The following is a 16,952-nucleotide window of genomic DNA, read 5'->3' on the forward strand; positions in this document are numbered from 1 at the left end:
AACTTGACTGGAAATCTGGTGAAATCACTTGTTGGGGACAATATTGCCAAGATCACTGTCTTTTTCTCAATGTGATATCTTCTGTGCCTGTTAAACTCAGACATAAAGTCTTGAATTGGGGACATTCTTCCTTGCCAGTTGGTCACCTTAGAAGACGGAAGACTCCACGACAGAAGCCTGCAAGTCCCTTACAGCCTTTGCCCATTCCAGAAACCCCTTGGTCTCCTTTAGTAGGGAACTTTTTGAGTTCCAAAGAAGAGGGGGAGATCAAAGGGGGGGTATTGTAACATCCGTGCTCCGGCCAGACTCGTTGGCCGTGAGCGATCTGTCATGTCCCCGCTGCCGGCAGGGCTGGGATTCTCATTGAATGCGAATCCCAGCCCGTCACTCACCTCCTTGTCCTCACACATGTCCCCACCTCCTAGGGCGTGAGCACGCCGGAGATCTCACTCTTAAAGGGCCAGTGCTCCTTTAGTCAGGTGTCTACACCTGCACTCTGGTCCTTAAATATCAGCTCCTCCCTTGGTTCCCTGCCGGATCTGTGGTTGTCTATTGCCATAGTCAAAGTTCTGTGTCTCTGTTACTGTGTACCTGTTCCTTACTACCTTCCTACCCTGCACCGGTGTTCCTGCCCTGACCTACTGCCATGTCCTGCCAGTCTCCTTCTGTGCCTCGCCATCTCCCACCTAACTGTGTGGATGAGTCGTGCCAGGGGTAGCAACCTAGGTGCTGCCTGACGCAGCATGACCATCCCGCTTTGCGCCTTAGACTCTGCTCCCTGGCACGGCTCACGTCATCATCCACACAGGCCCAGAGGATCCACCACCTGCCGTGACCATAACAATAGCCCAGAACAAAGGGACTAAGATCACACGAAGATACACTTTAAATGTAGACTAGTGGACCAACTCCCACTGCCTGAACAATAATCCAGCCTTGAGCATAGAACTGGCATAGTTTTCTGGAGGGCCTCACTTAGGCATGAGACAAATGGGAATTCCAGGCCTGTATTTCCTTCCTCAGTACACATAGACAGTTATAATTACTGCATTTACTTGTTTTGTTGTTTTCTGCAACTTCAATAAAATCTCTATTCTTCCAATATGTGAGGGTCCCAATGAGGGGTCAGCACATACTAGGCATTTTCCCCTAGGAAGTACACCCTTAAAATAATCACTATAAATGTAAATATGCTGTGTTTAGTAGAAACATACAAAACATAAATTGTATCAGCAGATAAGAATCATTTGGCCCATCTAATCCGCCCAATATTCTGAATACTATGAATAGTCCCTGGCCCTCTTATATGAAGGATAGCCTTATGCTTATCCCATGCATGCTAAAATCCTTTACTGTATTTGCAGTTACCACAGGAAGGCTATTCCATGCATCCACTACTCTCTCAGTAAGGTAATACTTCCTGATATTACCGCATAAACCTTTGCCCCTATAATATTAAACTATGTTCTCTTGTGGTAGTCTTTCTTATATTAAATATTCTATTCCTCTTTACCGTGTTGATTCCCTTTATGTATAAAAAAGTTTTTGTCATATTTCCTCTGTCTCTTCTTTCTTCTATACATTTTAAGGTCATTTAAAGGGGTACTCCGGTGCTTACACATCTTATGGATGGGGGATAAGATGCCTGATCGCGGTAGTCCCGCAGCTGGGGACGCCCGTGATCATGCACGCGGCACCCGTTTGTAATCAGTCCCCAGAGCGTGTTCGCACCGGGTCTGATTACGCTCGACCACAGGGCCAGCGGCGTGTGACGTCACGCCTCCGCCCCCGTGTGACGTCACGCTCCGCCCCTCAATGCAAGCCTACGGGAGGAGGCGTGATGGGTGCCGCGTGCATGATCGGGGTGCCGCGTGCATGATCACAGGCGTCCCCAGCTGCGGGACTCCCGCGATCAGGCATCTTATCCCCTATCCTTTGGATAGGGGATAAGATGTGTAAGCACCGGAGTACCCCTTTAACCTTCCTGGTAAGTTTTATCCTGCAACCCATGTACTAGTTTAGTAGCTCTTCGTATCTGTATGGAAGAGCTGGAGATTGCGGTAAAAAGAAAGTTCCCCAGTTTTTTCCTATCTCATATATTATCTGTGTTTGCCTGTACTTTTTTCATGTACTGCTGAGCACAAATTATGGAGATACCTTTTTTATAAAAATTTCGTAGGGTACCATAAAAAAAATTAATAAAAAATATACAGTAGTGATGGAAAAACTTGTACCTAACGAAATGTATCTTTTTTTATTACGAAATGTTTATAAATTTTATGTGAGCGAGTAAAGCGCTAAAAATGTAGCCACAGTGATCTTTCCTTAACTACAAGTACTACTACTCCCAACATGGAGTACACTCTGCCCCATGCTGGGAGCTGTAGTACCTGCATTAATAGACAGATCGCAACAGGTGTCAGAAGTTACACTCGCTGCAATATGTCTATTAATGCAGGTACTACAGCTCCCAGCATGGAGCAGAGTGTACTCCATGTTGGGAGTAGTAGTGCCTGCTAAAGGACACATCACAGCGGGGTCACTACTGACACCGGCTGTGACCGTCCTGTCTATAGCAGAGATGGAGCGGCTGTATACATCGCTCACATCCGTGCTCTGCACTATACTCCGGGTCGGCCACTCGTTCATTCATCTTTTCCTCAGAGCTGTGATTGGCTGCAACCATCCGGCCAATCACAGCTCTGGGCGGAAAATATGAATCAGTGATGTGAATAGAGCAGAGATGTGAGCGCTGTATAGAGCCACATCTCTGCTATATTATGGACGATCGCGTCAGACTGACACCCGGGGCGATATGTCTATAGTACAGGTACTACTACTCCCATCATGGAACAGTCTTGTTCCATGCTGGGAGTAGTAGTACTACATAAAAAATGTGGAAAAAAGAGACAAAAATTGTTAAACACACACACATTTTATAAAAAAAAATTATTAACATATTGTTATAAAAAATAAACATTTAATTAAATACATTTTGACATCCCTACTGCTTCCTTTTTTTTTTTTTTTTTGGTACCCAACTATTTTGCAAAAAAAAACAAAAAAAAACAAAAAGGGCCAAAAATGGCTAATTCCACATAAAGGTAAGAACGCCAGAAAAAACGCTGATACGCAGGGAAAAACTGTGGCAGTTTTTCTGGCGTTTTTTCTGACTTTTTTAAACAACAAAAATCGTAGGGCAAAAACCTCAGTGGAGTTCCAGCCTGAAGGAGTTTGTTCCAGTGTGAAAGGAGTGTGGTCAAAGCTGATATTGGGGGAGTGCTGGGGCTCTTTCTATTTGCTCTGCTAGAGGACAAAAAATGTACTTACCTTCCTTGCTCCACTGTAGCCTCCGTTAGCACTTAGTCTTTGCTACACTCCACTTCCTAGTGCTTGGGGTCAGTAAGTCACATTGCTATGCAGCCTATCAATGGCTAAGGCAGGAGACTTCATATTGACACCCCCCCCAGCACTAGGAAGTGGAGCGTGGTGGAGACCAGGTGCCAAGATAATGGAGGCTATGGTGGAGCAGGAAAGGTAAGTGCAGCTCTTTTATTTATTTATTTTGTGGTGTCCCAGTACCGCATTCTATATGGTACCTATTTATTTATGGGCCCCCATAGCCAGAGTCCCTAGGACGTAGGGATTCCTGTCATCCAGTCTGCCCCTAGTCGCCTCTATTCCAGTGTATAGGTTAGTGTTTGATGCAAAGGTTAATGTAAAAAGAATAACATATATGTAAATAAATGGTTAAATACTTGTTTCCATAGCGTTGCAGGACCTGCGGGTCATGTGACTAGGTGAACTCTATGATATTAAGCTTAAAGGACATCTGCAGCGGTACAAACACTTATCCCCTATCCTCAAGATAGGGGATAAGTGTTTGATCGTGGGGGGTCCGAACGCTGGGGCCCCTGGCGATCTCCCGTGCAGGGGGCACGCCAGCCACAGCATGACGTTGCGGCCGGCACGCCTCCTCCATACATCTCTATGGGAGAGGCGGGAAGGCAGCATTCGTGCCTCCCCGCATCCCCCATAGAACTGTATGGGGACGGGGAGGAGATGGGGCGTCACCGTCGACCTCTAGGTCGACTCTACGTCACCATGGGCGCTAATGCCGGCGCCCCATTAGGGAGATCGAGGGGGGTCCCAGCGGTCGGACCCCCCGTGATCAAACACTTATCCCTTTATCCTTATCACCTATCCCCTGGCTCTCAGTGATTTACATCCTGAAGCTACAATGTAACTCTATGAGCTGGGAAGTGAAGTGCTCTACCCTGCACTTTCTGCTCTTTCTCCTGATCGGTAGGGGTCTCAGCACCACGACCCTGTCTGATTAAAACTTTTGATATGTCTCTGTGACATCCAAAAAAGCAAAAATAGTCTCAGATCCTTACATTTTCATTCAGTTCATGGTAAAAAAAAAAAAAAAATCCCAAAATTGCTTGTGTTATTTTTCGGCCTTGGCAAAGGTCTTTATCAAACATGTCAAGCACTTTTGGGATGTCTTTTTCTACTGAGAACTGAATAAAATGTAAGTTTTTAAGACTATTGTTATGTAGTACAGGACTTGGTCCTGTCCCTTTGTCTGGAGTCCCCTCAGCCAGAGTCCCTCCATGCTAATGGCCTCTCCTGAAGGGCTAACCCCTAGTTGCCTCTTAATATGGTAATATTTAATGTATATATTTATATATTTAATAATCTAGGATACCTCTATATAGGACCTTAGAGGTCACTTGCCTTTAATTTATGTTATGCTATGGTTTAAGGACCTTTGGGTCATGTGATATACCCAGAGTTCCATGGGTCAGGACTGACAGGTTTGGCTATCCAATGAGCTTTGTCCCTCCCCCTTAATATATAAGGAGCTGCTGCCACTAAATTCTATCTCTTAGTTCCGGACTCATCTCAGCACTAATCTCAGTACAAATCATCAATTCAAGCTAGGCCTGAAGCCTTATCTTCCGCAGCCACTAAACCGTGAGTTATCCAGCTCAAAACTACTAAAATCCTGTGTGACTACTGCAACTCAATTTTCATAAATTCAGTAGCACAGTGGCTAGCAAATCAAAGCTCATTGCACTCAGAAGTCCCAGCAAACCTGTGAGGAACCTGAACTACGGTCCTCTATACAAAGACTGTTTTGTTACCTGCAGTTGCATAAAATATGCAATGAAGTTTATTCTGGTTTTCATCAACATCTGCTGTGGACATTCCTTTATTTTCCCTACCGTTTATGGGACGGTTGGCCATAGGACCAGTACCCTAAGAAAACCTCACCCTGGCATCACGACAACAAAGGGTTAATACCAATACCCTACACTACCACTCCCATTGCATCCTTCCACCCCGGCACCACAGTTACTAATGCTGTCAGTTTACTTTTTTATGTTATTTTGAGTACGGAGCCCTGGCTTGGTGTCCTGCATCTTATTCCCCTTTGACTATTTTCTTTTTATTTATGAAATGACCGGTACACATTAACTCTGTTGCCAAAATAGTCCAGCCCATTGCTTTGTTCATATAGATAAGTCGATAATAAATTGCGGCATGGAAATAGTTTATCACAAGACTACATTTGGGCCCTGTGCTGACAGTATGCAGATCTTTGACTCCAGATCAGGAGACTGTGATAAAGAAAACTCCCATTGAGCCTTCTGTCTAGAGATAAAGGAAACCCTCTAGGAATGAGGAGACCAGCCTGCCAAAAAGATTCTCTACAACGTGTCATTTGCACATGGTTTATACAAGGGGCAATGAACTGCAACAGAGATGCATAAAAAGTTTCATTTACATTTCCTGGATATGAAATAAGGAGGAGCTCTTGGCTAGTGTAACTCTATCAGCGCTGCTACAGCAGATGGCTTTGCAGTTGCAGTTATCATCAGCAAGAGAAACTTTTCCATCTGGGAACCTGTTGCAACTTTTTATTCGCTCCACTTCTGCTGTTTCGGTGCTTTGCATGTAATCACCATGGCAGCAAATCTAACAAGCAGACTTTTTGTACTTACCAAGCTACAGGGACCTGCAAGAATTTGTGCCTGGAAAAGACTTGGGGCGAGATACTGTGCCTCATACCAGAAACAGAAGGTGCAAGCATCTTACCACACTCCAGGACCCCAATGGGATGTCCATTCGTATATGCCAGAATCAACTGCCCTATCGGGCGTACAGACCTTTCAAGATCTCCTGCAATTCTCACACGAAGACCCTGAGACATTTTGGGGGGTTCTTGCAAGGGAGAGGCTAATTTGGGTAAAGCCCCATCAGACCGTTCAAGATTGTGACTTCACCCAAGGTCGGGTAAGATGGTTCCTTGGTGGACAGCTGAATGTATCCGGTAAGTATTATATCCAGATTATTGACACAAAGAGTAATAATCCAATGTATAGGATCAAGTCTGGGCAATGCGGTACCTGCAAAGCATCAGGCGACATAATAGGGCTTTGAATGTTCCAGAACGTAACAGTGTTGTCTCTATATTATGAGCTAAAGAGTTAAATGGCATCATAAGAGTTCAAATAGCATAATCATGGGACATTTCAGTTTTATTAGTTACGTTCATAGCTCTTATGATCCGATCCTATTAGATTAAGCGATATGATCCTTGCAGTAACTTTACGTATGAGTCCTGACTGTGTCCCCATATGGCATAAAACAATGTAAGTACGCGAAACAGTTCGGCTTAGTCATATTCAACCGCAAAGCCCATTGTGCCTGCAGGCGCTTAGTTGTTAACGTCTACAAACTTTCACTTTTCTGCAGCATTGTTCTGTATTCTGCATGGTTTATGCCTTAACCCTATGGCGCAGCAATGCATCCTGTATTATTATTTTCTAGCAGTGCCGCTTCTTTATTAGAGGAGCAGATCCGTGATCTGTCCTTTAAGATATTGCTGGAAAAAAAAAAACACTTAGTCGGAGACTTTCCTTATATCAGGGATGGCAATCTCACATATTTGTAGGAGCTGAGAGGGTTAAAAGAACCTTGTGTATGTCTTGGCTTGCATAATAGTGAAACTGCTTGTGCTGCACTCCGAGGATAGGGATGGGCTCAGATCTTGCAGCTGATTGGTTAAGACCATAAAAGAGTGTGGGTGTGTCTGCTTTCGTGAAAAAAAAAAAAAAAAACTCATTCCTGAGAAACTTCTGTTTGTGTCACATGTTCGGTGTATAATGTATGTGCGAGGCCTACAGCAACGGTGAAAAACAAGACAAAATAGTGGCTACATTTCTATCATAAATCTAGTAGATGATAATGGGACAACAGGCATATCTAGGTGAGTGTTTAACAACCAGGGTGCCTCCAGCTGTTGCAAAACTACAACTCCCAGCATGCCCGGACAGCCTTTGGCTGTCCGGGCATGCTGGGAGTTGTAGTTTTGCAACAGCTGGAGGCACCCTGGTTGGGAAACACTGATCTAAGCGTTAGTGCTGTAAACATTGTTGGCAGGTTACCAGCTGTTGGCACAGTGTGTGAGCAGTTTATGTCTGCCGTGCCTCGCTGTTGTCTGTTTTTGTACTTCATGCTAATTTGTCCACGTGAGGGGGCACGGCCAGGTGTGGGTGTTAACAAGCTGGGTCGGCTGCGCCCTTTTTTTAAGTGTCTGCAGCTATATTAAAATTGCACACGTGTATACTCTAGTTGTGGTGTCCCGGTACCGTATTGCATACCGTACCTAGTGTGGTGGTCCCCAAGGTCAGAGTAACTACGCTCAGGTAGGGTCCCTCAGGTGGGACAGCCCCTAGTCGCCTCTTCTCTACTCTAATTCTATACTGTTAATACGTGTATATATTTGGTAATAATGCATATTTGGTGTAGTGTGTGGTGCTTGCCTTGTTTGGCGTCGCAGGACCTTCGGTCATGTGACCATGTTGATGTCCTCTATGGTATGTTGGAGGACCTTTGGAGGTCCTTGGGTCACATGTTACCCATAATCCTTTGTAATGGTGACTGACACAAGTATGGACCAATTAGCATTAGTCCAGCCCCTGCCCATATAAGGGAGCTGTAGCCAATTATCGCTCTCTTGGGTTGCTGCTCTCGTGGATGCCGGACTAGTAGGATGGATCTGCGCAACTTGCAAAAGACACGCTAGGCCTCAAAACCTACTGGCCTCAGCGGAACTTAAACCGTGAGTTCTAAACTACCTCCGCTAAAGCTAGCGTAACTACTGGACCGCAACTAATCCCCAAAACCCAGTGGAACAGCGCATGTTATCTTAAATACTCTAAATTGCCAAAGTCCCAACCTTTGCATAAAATCTTCAGTAAAAGTTACAACTGTTTCAGAAAACTCTCCGGTTGTGGACATTGTATTATTCTCTACCTCCCTATCGCTCTTGGGAAGGGTGGCGGTAGGACAAGCATTACTGAGGACCCCTCACCCTGGCATCACGAATAGCAAGGGTTAACAAGCACCCTTTAGTCACCGCACAGCTACACTTCCCATACCCTACTCCCCCAGGCTATCACACAGTCTATAATCTATAACACAGTTTGGGCCAATGGGGGAGATTTATCAAAACCTGCGCAGAGGAAAAGTGGACTAGTGGCCCATAGCAACCAATCAGCTTGCTTCTTTCATTTTTAACGAGGCCTGTGAAAAATGAAAGAAGCCATCTGATTGGTTGCTATGGGCAACTCAGCAACTTTTCCTCTGGACAGGGTTTGATAAATCTCCCCCGCAGTGTATACTTTTGATATACTAAATAGATTGCAAAACGGGGGAGATTTATCAAACCCTGTCCAGAAGAAAAGTTGCTGAGTTGCCCATAGCAACCAATCAGATGGCTTCTTTCATTTTTCACAGGCCTCGATAAAAATGAAAGAAGCGATCTGATTGGTTGCTATGGGCAACTGGGCAACTTTTCCTCTGGACAGGTTTTGATAAATCTCCCCAACAAAGTTACAAGATGACCTGTTAAAACTAATACAAGTATACTGAACTTCAGTGATCTCTCATCCCCGAGATCATAGAAAACAGTGCCGTATCCATAGAGCAGCACTGGATGTTTTTGGGAATAAGAGAATCTGCGTACAATGGGGAAGATTTATCAAAACCTGTGCAGAGGAAAATGGACCAGGTGCCCATAGCAACCAATCAGATCGCTTCTTTTATTTTTCAGAAGCCTTTTTTTTAAATGAAAGCAGCAAGCTGATTGGTTGCTATGGGCAACTCAGCAATTTTTCCTCTGGACGGGTTTAGATGAATGCAGTGTAGGACAATTTATCCTCTAAAATAAGTGTTGGATCTCGGAGAGTCCGACCGCTGGGACCTCCTGCAATCTTCTGCCCGGCACCCAGCTCACCTCGCCCACGGAGCGATCTCTGCTCCATGTAAGGAAACGCACAAAGCAGTGGTCAACACCCCCCCTCCATGTATCTCTATAGGAGAGCCAAAGCCAGCTCGTAAAGGTCTTCAGGGCTCTGTCACCCCAGAAAAAAAACCTAAATTGCAGTAATCAATAAATAACAAAAAAGACACTGATTCTGGGCCCATCATTTTTATCTTTCTACTCACTTGCTTTCCAGTGCTTTAAGCCCAAAACACAGGAGTAATAGCTGTCCTTTCCATAATATTGCTAATCTTAGTAGTCCTCTCCTTCTTGCATCAGCATGCCGTGTTGTCAATTTACAGTATTGGAATGCAAGTAAAAAGATATAAAATCACAGATTCTGAATCAATGCTTGACTACTGTAGTTTAGGGGGGTTTGTAGTTGAGACTAAGGAGACCAAAGAGCCATTTTCTGAGCATGGTAAAAAGTAGCCAAAAACTTGACACACTAGTTTTACCATGTTGGCTATTACTTGGTGTTGTTTTAATCCCATGCATATTTTCCTAATTCACTTTTGGCACATTCGCAGCCTCCAATTGTTTTCAATAGGATTCTGATGCACCATACAAACTGCTTAATTTCAAATTGGGGACTCCACCGAAATAATGGACATGTTCATTCTTTTGGCGGATCCGCTCAGATATGCATTGCTGTCAGTGGAAGTTGTAGTTTTGTAACAGATTCAGGCACCCTGGTTGGGAAAAACTGCTCTAAGGCTAGGTTTCCACTATTTAAAAAAAAAAAAAAAAAAAAAAAAAAACACAATAAAAACACCCATTCTGCCGCATGGCATTTTTTTTGTGAAAAAATGCTGCGGCCAGATGTTAGCTGCAAGTCAATAGGGAACTGCAAAATGCCATATCCACTTGGTGTTTTTCAGTTTGGCGTTTTGTTAATCCTTTTGGCATTTTTCAGCTTTTTTGGCTCCTTGGCAGTTTTTCAATAACGACCCCTTGTTGAGACTTTGGCGTTTTTTAAGGAAAATCTTGGTCTTTTCCTCCCATCGAACTCTATGGGAGTGAAAAAACGCCAAGAAAAATGCCATGTGGCTTCTAAATTTGGCATTTTTGCAGATGTTTTTTATTCTTTTCTGGATCCAAAAAAGTGATGGAGATACCTTTTGTTAATAAAATTTTGAAGGGTACCATTAAAAAAAATTATAAAAAATACAGTAGTGATAGAAAAAATAGTATTTAACAAAATGTATCTTTTTTATAAAGAAATTTTTATCAATGTTTAAACAGGGATCAATTTATGTGTGTGGGCAGGGCACTAAAAATGTAGCCGACAATAATAAAAATGTAGTGTGTGTGTTTTTCACTTTTCTATTATGTCAGTGCAGGGGACCATAGAAGAGCGGCCGCCCGCATCTATACATTATACAGGATGATCGCATCAGGTGCCATAAGTGACAGTATCTGCGATCTGTCTATTAATGCAGGTACTACAGCTCCCAGCATGGAGCAGAGTTTGCTTCATGTTGGGAGTAGTAGTACCTGCAGTTAAGGACAGATGACAGCGGGTGTCACTCCTGACACCCGATGCGATCGTCCTATCTATTGCAGAGATGCGGAGCTTCTATGTACAGCGCTCGCATCTCTGCACTATACTCCGGCCGGCTAGTGATATGAATAGAACATCACTCATTCATATTTCCCGCTGAGAGCGGTGATTGTCTGCAACCATTCGGCCAATCCCTACTATGGGCGGAAAATATGAATGAGTGATGTTCTATTCACATCACTGGCCGGCCGGAGAACAGAGCAGAGATGCGAGCGCTGTATGGAGCCGCTCCGCATCTCTGCAATAGAGAGGACGATCACATCGGGTGTCAGGAGTGACACCCAGGGCGATCTTTCTATTAGTACAGGTACTACTACTCCCATCATGGAACAGTCTGTTCCATGCTGGGAGTAGTAGTACTATCTAAAAAAAAAAAAAAAACAATAGAGAAAAAAAAGTGAAACACACACACTTTATTATAAATTTATTAAAATTTCGTAATAAAAAAAAAATTGTTAAATACATTTTCCCCATCCTTACTTCATCTTAAATTTTTTTTTATTTTTTAGAAAAACTGCCAAAACATAGGGAAAACCTGTGGCAGTTTTTCTGGCGTCTTTACTGGGGCTTTTTAAAGTGTAAAAAAAAAAAAAACCTCGAAACCTAGCCTCATACAACAAACAAAGTAGGAGGCCCCTGGTATTTTTAGGACTGTGCACTTCAAACAATACACTGGTATAAAGTGAAATGATACAAAAGCATTGTGAAGACCTGCGGCACAGCAAAGGCTATTGCTTCAGTGTGCAGTGTAGAGTTAAATAACTGCATATGTTTTATAATATGTGCATTCTTGTATCAGTTGCTTCTTCTGGCCCTACTTATTTTCCCAGATGAGATCTGCATGCTAAGGATAGTACAGTGGTACTGCAGGCTAAGTATAATTTAAGGGTTAATTTGTACACCGGTAACCTCAAAATAACCCTATTCTCATTTACATACTCATACTGTTTTGTCCCCAGAGGCATTGTTACTGGTGTTGCTAAGCCACTGCATTGTAAAGAATTGCATCACCGTTGTCATTGGTATTCTCTTTTGGGCAAAGCCTTGCTGCATTACATTGGTAAGAGATACATACGTGACACACAAACTACTGTACATAGTGACAGTGACAGTAAAGGTGTTTGGGGTTCATTTTATTTCCCAAAAGCTACACATGCAATGTGCTTGTTATATAGAGTCCACCTGTAGCTACCAGGTTTCATGAGGCGCATAAGCCATCAAGGAAAAGCGGGGTAAGATACGGGAAAATCCAGTAAAGAGTTAAATCCATAGCAGACCATAGCTGCTAAGGACTAAGTATGTGCCTATATAGCCCTAACAAGACAGTTCCTGTACCCAGGTAAAATTGGACTTAGACTGAAATTGCCCTGTCTGATCTGGACCATTCTTAGGCTCGTTGTGTGGACTCTATATAACAAGCACATTGCATGTGGCAGCTGAACAAGGTTAAGGTTGTTGCCTAGTAGTGTTGAGCGGCATAGGCCATATTCGAATTCGCGAATATTCGCGAATATATGGACGAATATTCATCATATATTCGCGAATATTCGCATATTCGTTATATTCTCGTTTTATTTTCGCATATGCGTAAATTCGCGTATGCGAAAATTAACATATGTGAAAATTAGCATATACAAAATTAACATACGCGCAAATTCGCATATGCGAAAATTAGCATATGCTAATGTTCGCATATGCGAATGTTTGCACACCAGTCTCACACAGTAGTATTACAGCCTTCTTTACACCACACAAGCTGGAAGCAGAGAGGGGTGATCACTGTGATGTGTACTGTAAAGAAAAAAAAATAAAAAAAACGAATATTCGTAATTATGAATATATAGCGCTATATTCGCGAAATTCGCGAATTCGCGAATATGCGATATTCGCGAATAATATTCGAATTGCGAATATTCGCGAGCAACACTATTGCCTAGTGCCCACAAGGGCCCACCAAGGCACTGGGTGATTGCAATCCTAGGTGACTGGTACAATCATGCATGTCCTGAAAAAGGTCCTTGCACAGGCTAGCTCCTCTGAAACTCATAGTGTTACTTTTCGATGTGCTGGCTTATAGAGTTGGTTCCTGATGTATGTCTAATAGGGCATCTGATAATGGATTTCATTATTAAAGAGATATAGGGGCAGTACTGGATTGACATCTCAGGAGGGTCTTGGCATAAACTGACTGATTCTGCTATATACTGGACCCAAATTCGGACAAGCATAGTACAATTGAATATTCTTCCATACGTTTTCAGTAACTGCATACAGTTTTTTGTTTTCCTAAAATAGAAACAGACTTGTATCATTGAATCAGTATCTGTGTATTTTCTAAAGCACATAGCTACCTATCCTTTTCAAAGAACACAACTTAGTAGTGTCATTTGATTGATGGATAATTGCTCCAGAAAATACAAAGTATATTCTAATACCTGATTCAGTGTTACAACGTGTTCATATGTTAAATAATCAAAAGATTATGTGCAGTAACTAATGCAGTCAAATAATGTATCCAAAAAATGTCATTCAACTGCAATGTGAAAACACAGCCAACAGCACAGAGGTGCAGAACAGAAGAGTATGCAATGCACCAATGCACTAACTTTCATGATAAGTATAAAATCCCTAATACTGAGGATGAAAAGCTTTTCCCAAAGGACTTCCATAGGAATGTTCCTCTTGTGCCTAGTAGAAAATTCTTCTCTGTTCTGGTTTACATAGCATTGGAGTGGATTTGGATTCATCATACAATACTCAAGAGGAATTTGATGTATTTGTGATATAAATTAGCTGTGTGCCGAAATTTGCATGATCACTTCCAGACTATAGAATATTATTCATGCCAAAATCCAGAACAGATTCAAGGCTAATCTGGTGCAGTGGAACTGCACCTCCTGCCAAAGGTATTATAGTTAAAGGGGTACTCCGGGTAACTAAACCCAAAGCTCATCCTTTCCCTCTCACCAACCTATTTATGTGTCTAAATATAATTCATTAGCTATTAAGAGCAATTTCCCTCATTCAGCTGTCACTTACATGCAGGGGTGAGAGAAAGATGTCATTATCAGATCCACCTTGTTTTTCTGCAAAGCTCTCCCTGAGACTAGCCCCCACCCTCCTGGAAGACAAAGTCCATGTGATTTCTGTCTTGTTCACAGCCACACCTCCCCTTCCCCTCCCTGTGTGAGGATATGGCCAGGAGAGAAACATCTCAGTGTCTGCTCAGCACTAGTGTTGCTCACGAATATTCGCAATTCGAATATTATTCGCGAATATCGCATATTCGCGAATTCCGCGAATATAGCGCTATATATTCATAATTACGAATATTCGTTTTTTTTTGTTTTTTTTTCACAGTACACATCACAGTGATCACCCCTCTCTGCTTCCAGCTTGTGTGGTGTAAAGAAGGCTGTATTACTACTGTGTGAGACTGGCGTGCGAAAATTCGCATATGCGAAAATTAGCATATGCGAATCTTCGCATATGCAAATTTTCGCGTATGTTAATTTTGAATATGATAATATTCACACATGTGGAATTTTCGCATATGCGAAAATAAAACGATAATATAACGAATATGCGAATATTCGCGAATATATGACGAATATTCGTCCATATATTCGCGAATATTCGCGAATTCGAATATGGCCTATGCCGCTCAACACTACTCAGCACATAACACTGTTCTTTTCCTGCTGTAGATCTAATCACTTACTGCTGCCATTCAGAGCATACCATAATTTATTGCTGGGGGGACATGTACAGTGTGTGCTGCTCACTGTGTTTTGAACAACACAGCATGCACACAGATAGTAAAAGTAATTGGCTGGCAGCTGAACTGACTGCTGGGAGTTGTAGTCTGGGCTGCAAGCAAGGAAGGAAAATATTCAGGAGACAACAGGGACCACAGGAGTTGTCAAAATCACATTGATAACTACAGGGGACTAGTGTTGAGTGGCATAGGCCATATTCGAATTCGCGAATATTCGCGAATATATGGACGAATATTCGTCATATATTCGCGAATATTCGCATATTCTCGTTTTATTTTCGTATATGCGAAAAGTCGCGTATGCGAAAATAACATATGCGAAAATTCGCACACCAGTCTCACACAGTAGTATTAAAGCCTTCTTTACACCACACAAGCTGGAAGCAGAGAGGGGTGATCACTGTGATGTGTACTGTGAAAAAAAAAATATATATTTGTAATTCCGAATATATAGCGCTATATTCGCGAATATTCGCGAATTCGCGAATATGCGATATTCGCGAATAAAATTCGTATTGCGAATATTCGTGAGCAACACTACAGGGGACACAGAACATGTATTGTAGTGGGTTTGGGACATTTTTCTTTTTCTTTACTTCCCCAGAGCACCCACATATAGTGGATATAACTCATAAAATGGTGTCCTTATTTCAGCATAGTAGAAGCTTCAGATAAGTTATAAAGTTTTGACTGGAGACTACCCACAAATTGTAAGCCGTTAATCCTTAAAGGGGTACTCCGGTGCTTACACATCTTATCCCCTATCCAAAGAATAGGGGATAAGATGCCTGATCGCGGGAGTCCCGCAGCTGGGGACGCCCGTGATCATGCACCAGGTCTGATTACGCTCGACCGCAGGGCCGGCGGCGTGTGACGTCACGCTCCGCCCCTGTGTAAGCACCGGAGTACCCCTTTAACGACCACAGACGTAAATGTACGTCCTGGTTTGGCGGTACTTCGCGCACCAGGACATACATTTACGTCCTGTGTATGACTGCTAGCATCGGAGCAGTGCTCGCGTCATACACGGCAGGTTCTGGCTGCTATCAGCAGCCGGGGACCCGCCGGTAATGGCCGACATCCGCGATCGCGCGGATGTCCGCCATTAACCCCTCTGATGCCGTGATCTGTACAGATTATGGCATCTGTGGCAATGTGCATAATAAAATAGATGATTGGATCACCTGTAGTGTTGCTCGCGAATATTCGCAATTCGAATATTATTCGCGAATATCGCATATTCGTGAATTCGCGAATTTCGCGAATATAGCGCTATATATTCGTAATTACGAATATTCGTTTTTTTTTTTTTTCTTCACAGTACACATCACAGTGATCACCCCTCTCTGCTTCCAGCTTGTGTGGTGTAAAGAAGGCTCTAATACTACTGTGTGAGACTGGTGCGCAAAAATTCGCATATGCGAAAATTAGCATATGCTAATTTTCGCATATGCGGATTTTCGCGTATGTTAATTTCGTATGTTTATTTTCGCATATGTTAATTTTCGCATACGCGAATTTACGCATATGCGAAAATAAAACGAGAATATAACGAATATGCGAATATTCGCGAATAAATGATGAATATTCGTCCATATATTCGCGAATATTCGCGAATTCGAATATGGCCTATGCCGCTCAACACTAATCACCTGCAGCGCTGCCGCGGTGATCCGATCATCTGTAATGGCGGACGGAGGTCCCCTCACCTGCCTCCGTCCGTCTCCTGGCGTTTTCTGCTCTGGTCTGAGATCGAGCAGACTAGAGCAGGAGATAGCCGATAATACTGATCAGTGCTACAGTGGGGATCAAAAGTTTGGGCACCCCAGGTAAAAATTTGTATTAATGTGCGAAAAGAAGCCAAGGAAAGGTGGAAAAATCTCCAAAAGGCATCAAATTACAGATTAGGCATTCTTATAATATGTTAATAAAAGTTAGATTTTATTTCCATCATTTACTCTTTCAAAATAAGAGAAAACAAAGTCCAAAAATGCTGCTTTTTTGTCACATTTTATAAAAATTTTTTTTTTATAAAAATGTATATAAAAGTTTTATATATGCAAATGTGGTATCAATAAAAAGTCACGCCTCCTCCCATAGGCTTGCATTGAGAGGCGGAGCTTGACGTCACACGGGGTGAAGGCGTGACGTCACACGCCGCCTGCCCCGTGGTTGCGAACATGCTTCGGGGACTGATTTTAACTGGGGTGCTGCCTGCAAGATCACGGGGGTCCCCAGCGGCAGGACACCCGCGATCAGGTATCTTATTCCCT

The 16,952-nt window shown here is 43.0% G+C and overlaps 1 protein-coding gene across 1 annotated transcript in view; it reads left to right on the top strand.

Annotated features, from left to right (window-relative positions):
- The first annotated feature begins 5,571 nt into the window (after window positions 1–5,571).
- The window catches only part of ACSS1 (acyl-CoA synthetase short chain family member 1), a 101,212-nt gene continuing 89,831 nt past the window's right edge, over window positions 5,572–16,952 (top strand). Inside the window, exon 1 of the mRNA XM_056567580.1 lies at window positions 5,572–6,340. Coding sequence (XP_056423555.1) covers window positions 5,974–6,340 — 367 coding nt within the window. The 5' untranslated portion in view covers window positions 5,572–5,973. The remainder of the gene's footprint in view (window positions 6,341–16,952) is intronic.

Source organism: Hyla sarda, chromosome 3 (assembly GCF_029499605.1).
Source record: "Hyla sarda isolate aHylSar1 chromosome 3, aHylSar1.hap1, whole genome shotgun sequence".
NCBI lineage: Eukaryota > Metazoa > Chordata > Amphibia > Anura > Hylidae > Hyla > Hyla sarda.